This window comes from Crocodylus porosus, unplaced genomic scaffold, assembly GCF_001723895.1.
Source record: "Crocodylus porosus isolate Cpor-Errol unplaced genomic scaffold, CroPor_comp1, whole genome shotgun sequence".
Lineage (NCBI taxonomy): Eukaryota > Metazoa > Chordata > Crocodylia > Crocodylidae > Crocodylus > Crocodylus porosus.
The window spans coordinates 17,509,987-17,525,754 of NW_017728928.1; the positions used below are offsets into that span (position 1 = coordinate 17,509,987).

Sequence of the window (15,768 nt, forward strand, 5' to 3'; positions counted from 1 at the left end):
CCAGCCTGTAGGTACGGTGCTGGTTCTTCCTCCCCAGGTGCAGCACCTTGCACTTGTCAGTGTTGAATCCCATCCTGTTCTCATCCACCCACCCCTGTAACCTGTGTAGGTCCAATTGGAGCCTATTCCTCCCTTCTAGTGTACCCACGTCCCCCCACATCTTAGTGTCATCAGCAAATCTGAACAGGGTGTTTTTTACCCCCTTGTCCAAGTCACTGATGAAGATGTTGAACACTGCGGGCCCGAGGAGTGAGCCCTGGGGAACCCCACTGCCCACATCCCTCCAGGTTGAAAATGACCCATCCGCCACCACTCTCTGGGTGCGGCCCTCCAGCCAGGTGTGACCCATATGACTGTGTAGGTGTCCCACAGTTTTTTAATGGGATCAGGGTAAGAGACAGTGTCAAAGTCCTTCTGAAAGTCCAGGAAGACTATGTCCACTGCCACCCCTGCACCTAAGGATTTGGGGACCTGGTCGTAGAAGGCCACCAGGTTGGTCTGACAGGACCTGCCTCTAATGAACCCGTGCTGGTTCCCCCTAAGCATAATCTCCCCTGCTGGCCCCTTGCAGACATGTGCCAGGATAATTCTCCCAAAAAGCTTGCCCAGGAACAAGGTAAGACTAACTGGCCTATAGTTTCCCGGGTCCTCCTTCCTCCCTTTTCTGAAGATGAGAACCACGTTGGCTGTCTTCCAGTCCTCTGGCGCCACACCAGAGCACCACGAGTGCTCATACAGCCGTGCCGGGGTCCCGCAATGGCCTCAGCTAATCCCCTCAGCACCCTGGGGTGGAGATCATCCGGACCGGCTGATTTAAATACATCCAGTCCCTCCAGAAGTTCCCTGACTAGATCCTCGCTGACTCTTGGCCTAGGTGCACCTCCCCTGGGGCCTGAGGGGGGGCCTGGTCCTGTCCCTGCTCAGTAAAATGGAGGCAATGAAGTTGTCAAATAGGCTATAATACCTGTAATTAATAAGGATTTGTAAAGATTTATGTCCATAACAATGACTTCTCCCCTTACCCACTTTCTTCCATTGTATAGACAGTTTGGGTTATTTGAACATTTGCTCAGGAAAAAAAAATGCAAAAGTTACAACGTTTCTATGAGTACATGAGAGACAGTGAATGCACTGCATTTTCAGTTGCAGGTTTTCTGATCACATGTCATCTGCTCTGAACACTTTGGAAAGAAACCAACTGTCACAACCATGCCTAAGATCTTTTATTATGCTTCAGAAGAAGTCCTAGTTCAATTGAAGTGAATATAAGATGCCCCATTGACTTTGTGGAACCAGGATTTTATGCAGGGAGAAAAGATTCACATCAGTTACTCAGAAGAGCTCCCTTGAACTTAGCAGGACAAGGGTGATTAATATAAGGAAGAGCTTACAAGATCAGACCCTAAAGTAATGCCAATATAATGAGCCAGATCCTTCCTGCTCCCAACTGCAGCTTTTGACATGGACTTCTATGAGACTGGGCTTGATTTTTGCTGACTTAATCTTTTACATACAGGGCTAGATCACCAAGAGTGCTCAGCACCTGAAGTCAGGGTCAAGGCATCCTAACAGCTCCACTCCCATTGAGACAACCAGATAGGAGACCAGGCTTTCAAAAGAGTTCAGCATCAAAAGCCTGGTTATAAGGATCAGCAGGGGAACTTCTGGGTGTAGAGAATTTTAAACGGGCCAACTGCATGTGTCCAAAATGGGAGCTGGGCTCCTTTGAATATCTGACCCCTCTTATACGCTTTGTGATATTCACAGTGATGATTTATCTCAGTTATCGCCATATGGTTTTTAACCTCCTCACATACAAAACATTAAAAATGAAAACCGTATTCCATCCAAAATACATTGGTTCCCATAAAGGTTGGGGTATGTGGGATCTGTTGGTTTTCAACCTTCCCCCCAGCTACATACACTAGATGGTGCTCTACATCATACACTGAGAAGATCCTGAGCTGATGTTATTCTCAAGGTAGCATCAGATTCCGCATGCATCAGAAACAAGGCTGTGGAGCAGATTATGAGGGGAGTGTGTCATCTTTATGCTTGCACAGAAGGCTTGCCATCTTTTAACCAGCCAACTTAGCCCTGGTCAGGCAATCTGTACAGATAATGCCCTGATGTTGCAAATTCTCGTTTAATTGGATGGGTAGGCTGGGTTCATTGTTGCTTTGTGTTTTAAGAGTGGCACAAAAGAGCTGGAATGTACAGGTGAATCTGGTCCTATATAAAGTAATATAAAACATGGAACTGTAGAGGGTCAGAGATAGTCCCCTTCTATAGCATACCGCCAACCCCAGTCAAAATCCTGCCCCTATCCTTTGCCAGCAGATCCATTGCCAGAGCATGTTCCATTGTTGTAGGAACGCAGGTAAGGATTACCATACAAGTGAGGGTGTTTTGCAAACAGAAACTGAGCTGAGGTTCATTATAGCTGGAAGTCCCAAGTACCACATTTCCTACTTGTCTTAGGTTCATACCAGCATGTACCACCCCCATGCCATTTCAACAGTAACTAAGCACCTCACAATGAACTTATCTGCATGACATTCGTATGTGCCAGGGCAGTGCTCTTATTCTTATTGTACAAGTGGCCCTGAGAAGTTAAAGCTCAAATCCTCAACCATTTAGATGCCTAACTTGCCTTCATCTCAAACCAATAGCTAAACATCTTTATGGATCTAGGTCTGACTTGCCAAGAGTGACACAGGAAGTCTGTGGCAAAATGGGGATTTGAATCTGATCTCCTGAGTTTAGGTTAGTACCTTAAACACACTTCCTCCTTCTGATTACGATTATCATCTCCTTATGATGCATTCAATGATGCCAGCCTTCAACACCCGCTTCCATTAAAATGTTGTGGATTACAATTTCAAGCTAGCGCCTTTGGGCTCTTTCCCAGGCTGCCCCTCCCACTTGAGAAGAGCTCCTTAAAAATGTCTGAAAATCCATCTCATTGTCTTCTTCAGGCATTCCTTTGCCATGACACCTACAAAATCCTTGACAGCAGATAGGCAGCTGGTGTGATGAGATCACTGTCCATTGGGTTAACTGAAGCTGTCTCATTGTTTCCTTCTTCCACCCTCACTCAAATCCACCTGTTTTCTCTTGTCTTACACCATCAGCTTTTTGGGACAGGGACCATTTTTTTATTTTGTGTTTATACAATATGAGCCAGGATCCCACTATGCTTGATAACTAGGACTCCTAGGTGTTACAGTAATACAAGTAATAAACCAATAACAATTCAGGATTTCTCTCCTCTTCCATTATCTTCAATATTCAGCTTAAGGTCACCAATAAAGAGGTTCCATAACAACTTCTGCATCCTATGAAAACAAAACTGTTATTAACTGAAGCACATTTGGGAATAGAAAGAGTTTATAGAATAGGGATTTTCTCAAAACATGTAAATGTCTTATTTCAGCAAAGCCTGTATACATAAACTCCAGCATTCCCAACAGAGGCTTTGAGATTAAAAAAATAAAGAGAGACAACAAAAAAAATCTTTCAGAAAAATAAAGGGAAAAATTTAAACCATCCTTGAACACACGGATTCAAGAAGCTTTAAAAGGTCTTAATGATCAAACCATTGACAACAAGCACATGTTAGGTATGTGCATAAATCAGGAAATTAAAAACAAAAAGAATCAAAATCAAGTCAATGCCCAAGTGTAATTATCTAACTGCAGAGCATGCAAACCCTATTAATGCAAACTCGATTAGTTGTAGTATCTTGGGCACACATCAACAACTAGAAACCAAAGACAGTGTCAGCTGAGCCATGGTAACAAGAGGGGAGGGGGGAGAAAATCACATCTGCCCTGAGGAAATGTTTAAGACTCCACTACCAAGCACAGCAATTTGACTGATGGTGGCTGTGGCTTCCAGTTCTAAAGGCATCTTCCCTTTAGGGGAAAGAGGACTTTTGCTGTCTCTATCAAGTGGTTTGCTCTGTCCATAGTACTTTTCTCATGATGGTTGGGCCATCTGGCATAATCTGAACTGTTCCCACTTTCCATTAATTGCACTAGGACTTTTTATAGCATTTCCCTTGCTGCCCAATTTATACTCCTCCCCAAATATACCCCTCCTCTGGTCACTCAGAGTTGCAAATGACTCCCACTCTGCTCCTCTAAACCGTGTTGTCCATGAGACCCTGGGGACCTTCAGGTTATCATACAACCTCACAATAGAGGCCAAACTCCACAGTCCCCCAGACTCAGATTTCATTTCAAACCCTTCATGTGAACTGGGGCTGGAGGCATAGTGACTGGGAAACTGCTTTAGGAGGCATTTTACAGCTGCTCCCAGCTGCTATAAACATGTTTCTCCCCTCTACATGAACACACACACACACACACACACACACACTTCCTTTCAGGAACTGAAACAGTGTCAGTGCACTTTTGGTCCCAAGCAATACTGGTAGCGCCCCCCCCCCCCTGCAAAAAAAGTATATTAATTAGAGGATAGAGAACTTCCCATAGCTTAAAGCATTTGGGAGGACTGATACTTAAAACTCTGTATTTAACAGAGTAACCTTGAGTAATCTTTTATCTCCTGCAGGATACTATGTAACATAAATGACATTAGTTTGGCTTTTTCTCTAGCAAAACTGGCAGCAGCATTACAAAGCCAGGGGGATTGAAACAGAAATGTTCCCGGTGCGACTGACAACATAATGACATTCCAATGGGTGACTGAATTGGTGCAAGGCTAACAAAAGGATCAGAGAGAAACAGTAAGGCTCACCATATCATCTACAAATTCATATTTTATTTCAGACATTTTTACTTGATTAGATTAGCACCATAGACTTGAAGTTGTCCCCAGGCTGCATACAGTCATATTATGGATGGGGTGGGGGGATGGTAGCTCAGCTCTAGTAAAATACAGGTTCACCTGCTATTGAACTCTGTTAGCTCAATAGACTTGTTCAGGACTAGAACAGAGATTTCTGCGTTTTAAAGTCAATGAAACCATTGTGGGCTGCCTCCCCCCTTGTTTCCTTTCTGAAGTGAATACTTGAACAGTTGAAATGGAGAGCTGCTGAAGGCACTGCATTTCCCTTGATATTCAACCCACATGTGAATGCTCATGTAGGTGTCATACCTAGCTAATTAAATCACCAAGATTGTTTTTAAGTACGCCTCACTGTGGGGGAGCTGCCTTTTAAGCAGGCGCAATGCAGTCTAACAGGAGAGGCGATTATTCCACTTGATTTATTGTACAGCATTTTAGATTGGTTTCATTTATTGTTTGGAACCACAGTAGGTGCTGGGGACTTTCACGTGTTAGCACAGTGCTTCATTCAAGTCTTCTGCATAAGAAGTCTGCAGTCCTACAAGTATTACAAATTAATTCATGGATTCAAAAAATAATGTTGCTATACTTCAAGTACCTACATCTCCTGACACTTCTTTTTTGTTAAAAGAGTTTCTTGAGAAGATGCAATCATTATTTTAGTTCTTCCTTTTCTCGCTTTTCGTAGTCTTCTGTTGTAAATGTTGCTTCTTTCTTTTCTGCCTGTAGGGTGCACTCTTGTGACAATATACAGTTCAACTTGAAAGCTTTCCCAAGGGACCAAAGGCATCAACTTCATAGAACATGTAAAAGCCATTGTGCCCCACCCCACCTTTAGCTGTGCTGCTTAGCTGGTGGTGTTAATAAATATTTATGAACATCAGCAGCTAAGGCTTTTCTATTTTCTAATTCACATGAATGCAAATATCCAAGTACTTTTTATTACTTCAGATAAAACATTCAGTGCCCATGTATCTTTCCTAAATCTAATGAGCATGAACTAAAATGTTTATATGCTGTAATGACACTGTTTAGTCTGTTTGCTTGCAAACAAAAAATACATTTGAAACTTAAGACAGCTGTTCCAAAGACAAACAATCCAGAGTTATTGGCACGCATATGGTGATATTACCAGTATTGAGTCCTAATCAAAGATTACTATAAAACACATACAATATAGATATATATTTTAAGTGATTATTTACAAAAGGCCGTTTAAATGGTTACCGATGAGCTGATTCGGCAGCTCTGACATCACTGGGCCTGCACATGCTAATAAGGATTTCTCACATAAGTAGAGAACTAGAAAGAATAATCCCATACAAAGAATTCACTGTACTTCAATCTCCACAACCTAATAAAAAAAAATAGTAAAGCTCAGTACATCAAATACCAGAACAAACAATCTAAAGCTATTAACGTGAGCATTCATGTACCAAATTGTACGACAAAGATTACATGAAGGGCCTGCAGGGGAACTACTCACATGAATAAAAATTGCAAGATCATGCCCAAACCCTTTGAAAATGGTATCTGCTACACCAAGAAATCTATTGCGCAGGAAAATGTATGGCTGTTATTCTGTCTGATTCTACAGTTTTGCTTAGAAAAAATTTCCAGAATTAGATCTCAGGCAACCAACTTGTCTTAAGTGAGTCAATGAGTGCACTGTCAAAATACTCATTTCCTGAACACCCACCATAAATTGTGGTAGACACTGACCCAAAACCACGTGTTTATTTTTCAAAGTCAAGAGTTGATTAAAGTTCTCGAGGTTTTCACATTTCTTTTTAATGCTTCCTTTTTGATACAGGGTCAGCGCATGGAAAATTGGATAAGCGCACACTAAAAATATAATTCCAGAGATGGCTTCGACCCACACAAAAAGAAATCTTTATTCTCAAGGGGGGGAAATAAACATTCTTTGGGTTCTATTAAGAAGAAAGGTACGTTTTCATTCAGGATGATGATATATAGCACACAGTATTGCTTGCTGCCTATTTAAAAATGCTTTATATGAACAATCAAGCTGGACTCTGATTTTCAGTCATATTATACTTCGGATTTCAAGTGCGTCGTCATCATCTTAACTAAGTATCATCCCCCGCTACAATATTAGGCAAAGTTAAATTTAAACTAGGTAGATGATTTACAGTGACTTAAGCCCCTCTTTTTTGCTTGTTTACCTGATGTAACAGCACAGCGTTTCTGCTTTTCACGAGAAAGCCAATTTATGTCAAAATGATCCAACAAGTCATTTTGCTATGAACTTGCCAGAGGACACAACTTTATTAACTTTAAATTACTAAGGCACATGAGAGAAACCTCTTAACAACAATACTAGTAATATTGCCCCATGGCTTTAAATTATGTTTGCACATAGGCAAAGGCTCCCACATACTCTTCTTTTTATTGAAAAATTAATTACTTCAACCAATCCCTCCCGCCCCAAAAAGTGACATCGGCTTCTTACTGTTTTAACCTGACATGGTTTACTGCCACTTGGGGGTACTCGCTAGAGTGCATGTTTGGTTACTGATTATAAGATTATTTGAAATTGTTTGTGAAAAACAAGTAGTTTTCTCTATACTTAATGAAGGGAATACACTTTTAATGACTGGAGTGTCTGTGGTTGGCGGGTGGGTTGATTTTGCAGTAGACGACAAATTTATTTCTACTCTAAGCTAACAGCTAAACTAAAATACAATCTTATCTAATTTTCATGATGAGTACTACAACATTTTAAACATGCAACAGCAACTTTAACTCAGTGAAACAGAAAGATGAGCCAGACATGCTGCAAAAACAAGACAGGAGCAGGCGCAGAGTTCTGCAAAGCTGGACTAAGTTTTCACCTCCTCCCTCCCAAACTGTTTAATTTTCTTGCAATGGGACATTTAAAACAAAAGATCTAAGGACATTTTCAGTCGCGTTGGTGACAAAAATGATCAGCTTGGTTTTCTCTGGAAACATAGGATTTAGGCCTCAGTCCTACAAACTTTCTCAGCTTGTCCCATAGGAGTATTTCCCTGGGTGAAGTTAAGCAGATATGCTTTTCCAGTATCAGAGCCTTTTGAAGCTTAAGATTTGATTTGATGTTTTAAAATCTCTGTCTACAATCATCAGAACAGCAAGAAGAACCCACCAGTTCCTTAAAACTGGGTCGACGCATGAATTTGAGACCAAGTAGCTGTCAAACTACACTACTTTCCAAACAAACCATTTCTAAGATTATTTCCTAAACATGTTTACAAGGCACGTCTCACTGAGAAGCAGGAGTGGGGGGTGTACAAATCCGTTCTTTTTTTCTTATTTCAGCCGTGACAACAGCACTAAGCATCCACACAAGAAGTAACCCAAACCGTCCCTGTTCTGCATGAACCACATGCTGGAAATTAAAACTTCAGAACCCATTTCAAGAGCTGCCTGCGTTTCCCCAGGAAGCCTCCCATGAAGCCGAGCTCGCTGTGGCCTCCTCCGGGTCTGATGGGGTTAAGCCGTGCGCTGTCCCCCTCCAGGGAGGCAGTTTCACATGAATGGGGCATGTCCCCCCTGCTCGGAGGGGAAGGCACTCCAGGATGGCCAAGGGCTTGGGGCAGCAAAAGTGTCTTTGTGGGACTCGGGGCCAGCTGAGGAGCAGGTGGGGGGACCAAAAATGGGAATTTTTGGATTACGATGATGGGTAAGAGGCACATCAGGCCCCCCTTCGGAGAGCGCGGGCTCGCATTTCGCAGCCTGGTGCGGGCGGGCCCCGGGGTGCCCTTACCTGTACCAGGCGAGGCCCCGCTCGTAGTGGCGGTCGAAGAAGTGGGGCTCGGCGCCCACGGCCCTGACGTCCGGGTGCACGCGCAGGAACTCCAGCAGCGCCCGCGTGCCGCCCTTCTTCACGCCGATGATGACGGCCTGCGGCAGCCGCTTGCAGCCGTCGCCCAGCAGCAGCGCCAGGGCCCCGCCGCCCCCCGACCCCGCGGCACGGCCGCCCCCCGCCTCGTGCCGCTGCTGCTGCCGCCGGCTGCGCTGCAGCAGCCGCTTCCTCCGCTCGTCCAGCGCGGCCGAGCCCCCCACGTACCCGCCGCCGCCGCCGCCCTCCTCCTCGTCCTCCGCCACGACGGGCGCGGGCAGGGCGCGGCAGCGCTCGGCCAGGCAGTAGAAGACGTAGAGAGACATGAGCAGGGAGCAGAGCATCACCAGGAACTTCTTGAAGATGCTGCGGGGCAAGGGCTCGGCGGCGGCGGCAGGCGCCCCGCTGCCCGCCATGCTCCCCGGCGGCATCCCCCGGCCATGCTACGCCGCCACCCCCGGCCGCATGCTGCGTGCTGCGGGCACCCCCCTCGCTCCTCTCCTCTCCCCGCCCCGGGTGCGCGGGCAGGGCGCTCACGGGGGCATCCGAGCGAGCGGGCTGCGCCGCGCCCCGGGCCGGCGGCGGCTGTCAGCGCCCCGCGCCCACGTGCAGCGCACGGCCAACTTCTCCGCAGCCGGCGTCGGGGGGGGCGGGGCCGCCCGTGCCGCCGGCCAATGGCGGGAGGGGGCGGGGCCGCCCTGCCCAATCCGGGGGCCCCCCCCCTGCGGCGCGGAGCTGCCCAGTTCGCTCCCCCTGAGAGGCGCTGAGGAGCGCGGGGCGCCCCGGGCAGCCGTTGGGAGGCGGCCCGCCGGCAGCCAGAAGCGGCTCTGTGATGCACTGCGCGCAGCCCAGTCGTCTAGGCCAGTGTTTCTCACGCAGTGGGAGCTTCTCAGCCAGCAGGTCGGGTGGGTGGGACTTCAACGCCCTGAAAAAAACAAATCACCGCGGTTTGCACTTCCCATAGATGGCTCGAGAGGTCTCCGGAGCAGGGCAAGAAGCGGCGGGCTGCTTTTATCAGGGGGTTTCGACACACCGGTTGGTGGGACGGAAGTGCAAAAGGCTGGGAGCGCTGTTCCCGCCCAGCGGCGCGGCGCGGACACACCGGCCGGCGCTTCCCCAACTTTTCCTCAGCGGGCCGGCTCCGCATCCTCAGCGCGGGCCCTCGCTCCCGACCACCGGCCGCTGACGGTGCCGCCCCGTTTGGGGTCGCGACGCGCAGTTTGGGAACGGCTGCCGTTGGATTTCCATCAGGGATGTCCAATCTGTACCTCGCTATGCTACAGTATACATAACCTCTAGATGACTTGGTGGAGTTCATAGGACTTCTAGGAATCTGCACGAAGGCAAATCAGGAGGGGGTGAGGGTACACCTAGGCAGCAGCTGTCTGCTCTTTGCTACATCCACCACTATGGTTTTGGAGCATAAATGTCTGATTTCAGTCCTGATCCTGGCAATATGCACAGGAAAAGCTCTGGAGGTAGAAGCAGTTGCACTGAAGTCAGCTGGAGAAAGTTATTTGCATGTAAATTGGGCGCAAGCCTGAGTCTTTACAGGATTAGGGACATCGATTAGACTAAGCCACACAGAAAGTACATGAGTCCTGAAATCAGATCCAGCCCCTTCATTTCAATGAACCATGCCTTTCACAAGATCTAGTTGTGGGATTCGGCCCTTGGTTTGTGTTCAGTATACACACATGCAACAGAATATTGCTCCCAAAACTTACAATTCTCCTCTGGGAGTCAATGAAACAGCTATCAGCTTCATGCCTTGACCACCTGATACTAAGGACTTCATTATTTCATTGCCTGTGGGAATGTCCTTTCAATTTAAAATGCTTGTCGTAGATTATACAATTTTTTAACAAACTTGCACATGAAACACTTGCCTTAGATCTTTTTTCCCTGTTTATTTGGTGTGGATTTGGTATGAACCTCACTAAGAAATTAAACTTCAACTGCTTGGAAGTAAAGCTTGCATATTTGCAAATTATTCAATGATGAGGAAAAAAAACAACCCAAATTTGTAATGAATAATAATCAGCCATCTGCAGAGCTGGTTGAATAATAAATGTATATATTTGCAAATAGAAAATAGGGTAAAATTAATAACAAGTGATATTTGGAATTAACTGTTTCATCAGGTCTATTTAGAAATGAATAACGCCGTTTTTTCTTTTAGTAAAAAAAAATGCTGTCCCTAATGTATGTATTTCAAGATCTACACCTACCTCAGATACATTGCAGTAAGGGAATTTTAAGATCAATGACCTTGACTTTATTGTTTTGATTTACAAAGGTGTTAGTCTGCTTAATCCAAGCTTAACAGGCCATTGGGCTAGCATGGTTGAGGCACATTGGGCATGTCTACACATATGTTTTAATGTGCAGCACCCTATTTTACCGTGCATTAAAACATCATGTAAAAAACCCTGCAATTACACTAATGTGCAGTAAAATAGGCCACTGCGCATAAGCATTACTTTAAAAATGTGCATCTTTGGTACTGTGCATTAGGGCAGCTGAATGCACATTTATTTAGTACCTTTCTTTGGAGGTACTAAACGTAATTCACATTAGGAGAAGCGCATTAATGCACATGAAAACACACTCACTGGGTGCGTATACATGCACTAAGTCAACTTAAAATAAGGTGACTTAAATAAGTTGACTTAAGCCACATCAGAGCGTGCACACTTATAGCTCCTTTACGTGGTGGCAACCATCTTGTGAGCTCAGTCGACTTAACTAATGCAACTCAGTACACTTCAGAGGTGTATTATCTTGCACCATATTTAGTCAACTCTGCTCCGTGTGTGTATACTCTCTGACAGTTAAGCACACTTAAAAAAGCTAAGTCAGCTTAACTGTCAGAAAGTTAGTGTATGTGTATGCACCCACTGAGGAACAGCCCGGCTAAGATTACATATCTCTGTCTCCTCATCCAGAATGACCAGGTACCTGTTAGCAGCTGGAGATAGCTTTTTACGTGACTCCAGAAAAGAGTTTTAACTTATGCTTTTGGAACTGAAGCAATGTACTTTAAGTACTCTACCTACCCCTTACTGAAGTATCTAAGTGCCTAAGAGTATAGTAAAATTTGCAAATGGATCTAAACAGATTAAGCACCAAACTACTAACTAGATACTTACCTGCTTCTGTAGGTGACTAATAGATAACTTTGTAAATACAGCTCTTGATTCAAAGCCAGTTCAAGTCAGTGAAATGACTGACCTAATTTTAATGGAATTTGGAACAGGCCTATATAAGAAATGTGATCAGTTTAATGTGGCTTTGTTTCTTTATGCAGCTTGTTATTTCTGTGTGCCAGACATATAGAATGACCATGCATTTTACACATGAGTAATTTTCATTTCAGAATTAGGAAAACAAAACCAAAAAGAGAAAAAGTAAAGTCTCCATAAGAACATGGTGTCTTTCTTCAAGTTCCTGGACGTATGTGCTTAGGTGATCATATCAGCTAAAGAAATGGAAGTTGCTAATCGGCAAGGCAGGGTGAAGCTTGAAGGTAAAGTGAAGCTTGAAAATCTCTCTCAAATACCAGGAGGCAAAAATGTAACTGAAATGCATTATTAAGCAAAACAGCCATGTGGTTTTTAAGCCTATCTAATGATTTTGCACAGCCTGACTCATTATTTGTAGTACTTTGGGTGAACAATACTGGTGCTTCCCTTCTAACTATCTGCAACAATTCTGTGATCAAGATTACATTTTAGTAATTTAGGGGTGCAGTACACAGAAAACAAACAGCATCACAGTTTCATAACCACAACTAGGCTGATGAAAAAATACATTTTCACTTTAGGGATGATAATAGCATTTTCATAGCACCTTACAAGTTTGGGCCCAAAGGAGGAACAGAATGCATAAGCATAAATCCTGTGTGTATGTGTGTGTGTGTGCATGCGCACGCGCACGTATGTGTGTGTCTGCATGTGTGTAGCAAGAGAGACAGAGAGATTGTCAGAGTTTGGCCCTACTTGGATTTTTCAGTGTCAGGTGTAATTCTTGTCGTTATCTGTATTCCACATTTATGCATTATGGTACAGACGCTGCATTTGCTAAATACTGCATTTTTGAAATTGGAAAAAGCAGATGTACACAGTTTATTTATATTTAAATAGTGTTATGATAAAGTATGCTCCTCAGCTATTTTATTTTTAATACAAAACAACCCTTTTAAGGGTAATATTTATCATTTTTCAGGAATGTAGGGCTTTGTAGCAACAGGTACTTTACATTTTGGTTGCAATGCACAGTATTGGTACCTATTTATTCATCAAGGCAGACTTATTTAGAGAATTATTCTGTTCTTTTGTCTTCAATTTTAATTTTGTGTTTATCATTTCATCTATTTATTATGTCTTTCCCAAGTTTTTCTACTGTAGCCCATCACCATAGGATCTGAGTGTCTCCCACATCACATAGGTTGACACTTTCAAAGAGTCCAGTGGAAGTATCAGGAAACTGCAAGCTAGATCTGGTGCACCATATGATTTTATCTGGCCCACAAAGCTGGGGAGCAAGCAGCAATTCAGAAGCGGGGGAAGCAACAGTGGTGGCTGGTAGGGCTGCGCGAAGCGGGCCCTATTTGATTTGGATTTGGAAGTGGCCTGAATCAGGAAGAGGGATTTGATTTGTTGATTCGGATCACTGTCCCTGATTCAATTCGGCTGAATATGAAGATTCGATGCTGATTCAGAGAATCAGTGATTTGGACACAGACACAGTTTTAAAAGTTTTTTCTGCATACCTTGAGGTAGCAGGTGTGGCTCATGATTGCTATGATGCTGGGGCGCATGGTGCATTCTACAGGAGTGCAGGGGGGCCCTCCATGTGCTCGGCAGAGAATTGATTCGGAGATATTAGAGTTCTCTGATTTGATTTGGAGATTTTGCCATTGAATTGGGCCAAATCTCCACCAGATCGAATCAGGGACTGAAGCTTCACACAACCCTGGTGGTTGGTTGCGTGTGGCAGCCTATCTGCAGACTGAGCTGTGTTTGTTCAGCCCACTGTTCCCAAGTACTCAATGTTGCCAACCCCTGGGCTAGCAGATTTCATGGACTTCCTGGTGATTCTCTCTGGGTTACAGAAAGCTCTTTTAAGGAAACGTTTCTTTAAGGGAAGCAAAAAAGAAGTTGTTGACTCTACAAATGCCATTCAGTTATTGTGGCAAAGCATTAACACATTCTGTGACATTTCCTGAAGACTGTCAGGTTCTGGATTTGTCTAATTTGCCCTGGGAGTTCATTCAATAGTCAGATTCCTCTTGAATGATGGCTGTTGTTATACTGAATTTCTCCCTTCTAATTTGTTTCTCCCCTTTCATTCTTCTTTGGTTAAATTGCTCAGTAATTTTAAAACATACCATAAATTTAAATGAAATAATATAAAATGCTGCAAATCCTTGAGAGACGGTTCCTGACCCAGTCTCTTTATTTTCTCAGAGAGATTTCTTGTTTTCATTGGAATCCCATGGGATGATTTTTTTCCCCTTACACCACAATGTTTTTTAGAGGACAAAAGAGAAAATAGAGGAAGTTTATTGTAAATTTTATCTTGGCTCTTCAGATGGATAAGGTCTGATCTAAAGCCTGTTGGATCCATTGAGATTTAAGCACATGCCAGAAGAGTTTAACTGAATTGGGGCTTCAGTGTTTTTCATCAGTAGATTTCCCTAGCACTTTACAAAGGTATCTGAGTATCAATATCGCCATTTTTATGGATGAGAAGTAAGGTACAGAGAAATTAACCCACTTTTCTGGCAAATCAGAGGCAGAGCTGAGAACAGAACCTAAGATTCCTGAATCCCACGTGCTTGGCCTTGTCCCTGGATCACACCAGCTCCACTCAGCAGCAGGCACTAGCATTAAGATTGCTCAAAGATTATCACTGTACAGACCTGTTTGCACTCACGCATTACTTTCCTAAGTTTCTCCCTCTCTTAATCATTCCCCACCTAAAGGAGCTTTCTGCTGTGAACTTTCTTTTTGCTTTTCCTAAAGACCCAGGCAAATATGGACGGTGTGATTTTTGGGATCAAACATCAGATCCCATCACACCATATTGTTCCTGCACTGGCAAGTAGCAAACTCCCGTGGCTGGGAGGTGTCAGCTGGTCTGGGCTCCCAGCTGCAAGGCTGCATGGTGCTCTAGGTGGGAGCTTGGGTCAGCTGACGGGGCTCTAGCCCAGTAGAAACCTTGACTCCAGCTATTCCCCAAAGCCTCAAAGCCCTGATCAAGGGCTTAGATGCACCCCTGTGGCTTAGAGCAGCAGTGGATCATGGCTCCCAGCCTTGGGAGCATATGGGAGTCAAGGGTTTCCATGTGCTCAGGAGGCTTGGAGCACCAATCAGCCTGACCACATGTTGAATTAACAGCACAATAGGAACTGGTCATAAAGTTACTACACCTATTTTGTGTAATAACTGTGTGGCTTAGTCTTAGTTTTATCACACCATTAATTTCATTAACATCTGGTTGGGTAATTACTTAAAATGTGGGCCAAAGAAAGAGTATAATCCTTCTCCTATTGAAGTCCATGGCAAATCTCACGATTTTACTGGAAGAAGGATCTGTTCTATTACCTGAAAATATGACTTAGGTTTCCAAAAGTGGTGGTTTCAGTTCTCTTAGATTTGGGGGCGCAAAACTAAGGAATACCTTAAAAGGGCCTGATTTTCAGGAAAACACCTGCCCTCTGAAAATTGGGTCTATGGAGGCTCAGTTTAGGTACCTCATAACATTAATCGCTTTGGAAAATACAGGCCTGTGTCCTTGCTGCCAGTATTCAGTTAGGGAAGCTGTTTCCTTACTATATAGGAATGGATGACTGTGAGTTACACTGCATTAAGCCTTAAGTGTCTCATTGATGAGTAGCCAGCCCCCACTGGAACTTCTGTGATTTTTTTTTTTACTGGTGACCCCAAATGTAGACAGGACTGGGGGTTAATTTGGGAATTTGGGGGAAAGAGGACTTGGAAGACTGAGGCTAGTATATCCTGCCAAGTGATTATAAGGTCTGCAGCCAAAGGGAACTACTCTCAGTCAGAAAGCTGCTCCAGAAGAAAACATCCCATTGTACCATG

The 15,768-nt window shown here is 44.3% G+C and overlaps 1 protein-coding gene across 3 annotated transcripts in view; it reads right to left on the reverse strand.

Annotated features, from left to right (window-relative positions):
• The window catches only part of LOC109315157 (heparan sulfate glucosamine 3-O-sulfotransferase 3A1-like), a 10,523-nt gene extending 1,356 nt beyond the window's left edge, over window positions 1–9,167 (reverse strand). The window contains exons 1-2 of one of the 3 annotated variants that reach the window (XM_019542729.1): window positions 8,582–9,167; window positions 2,122–3,338 (exon numbers count right to left, since the gene is read on the reverse strand). In XM_019542729.1, coding sequence (XP_019398274.1) covers window positions 3,257–3,338; window positions 8,582–9,087 — 588 coding nt within the window. In that variant the 5' untranslated portion in view covers window positions 9,088–9,167 and the 3' untranslated portion in view covers window positions 2,122–3,256. Of the gene's footprint in view, window positions 1–2,121; window positions 3,339–4,768; window positions 6,170–8,581 lie in introns of those variants that run through there. The other 2 variants (XM_019542730.1, XM_019542731.1) reach the window with 2 other exon arrangements.
• Between the last annotated feature and the right edge of the window lie 6,601 nt (window positions 9,168–15,768).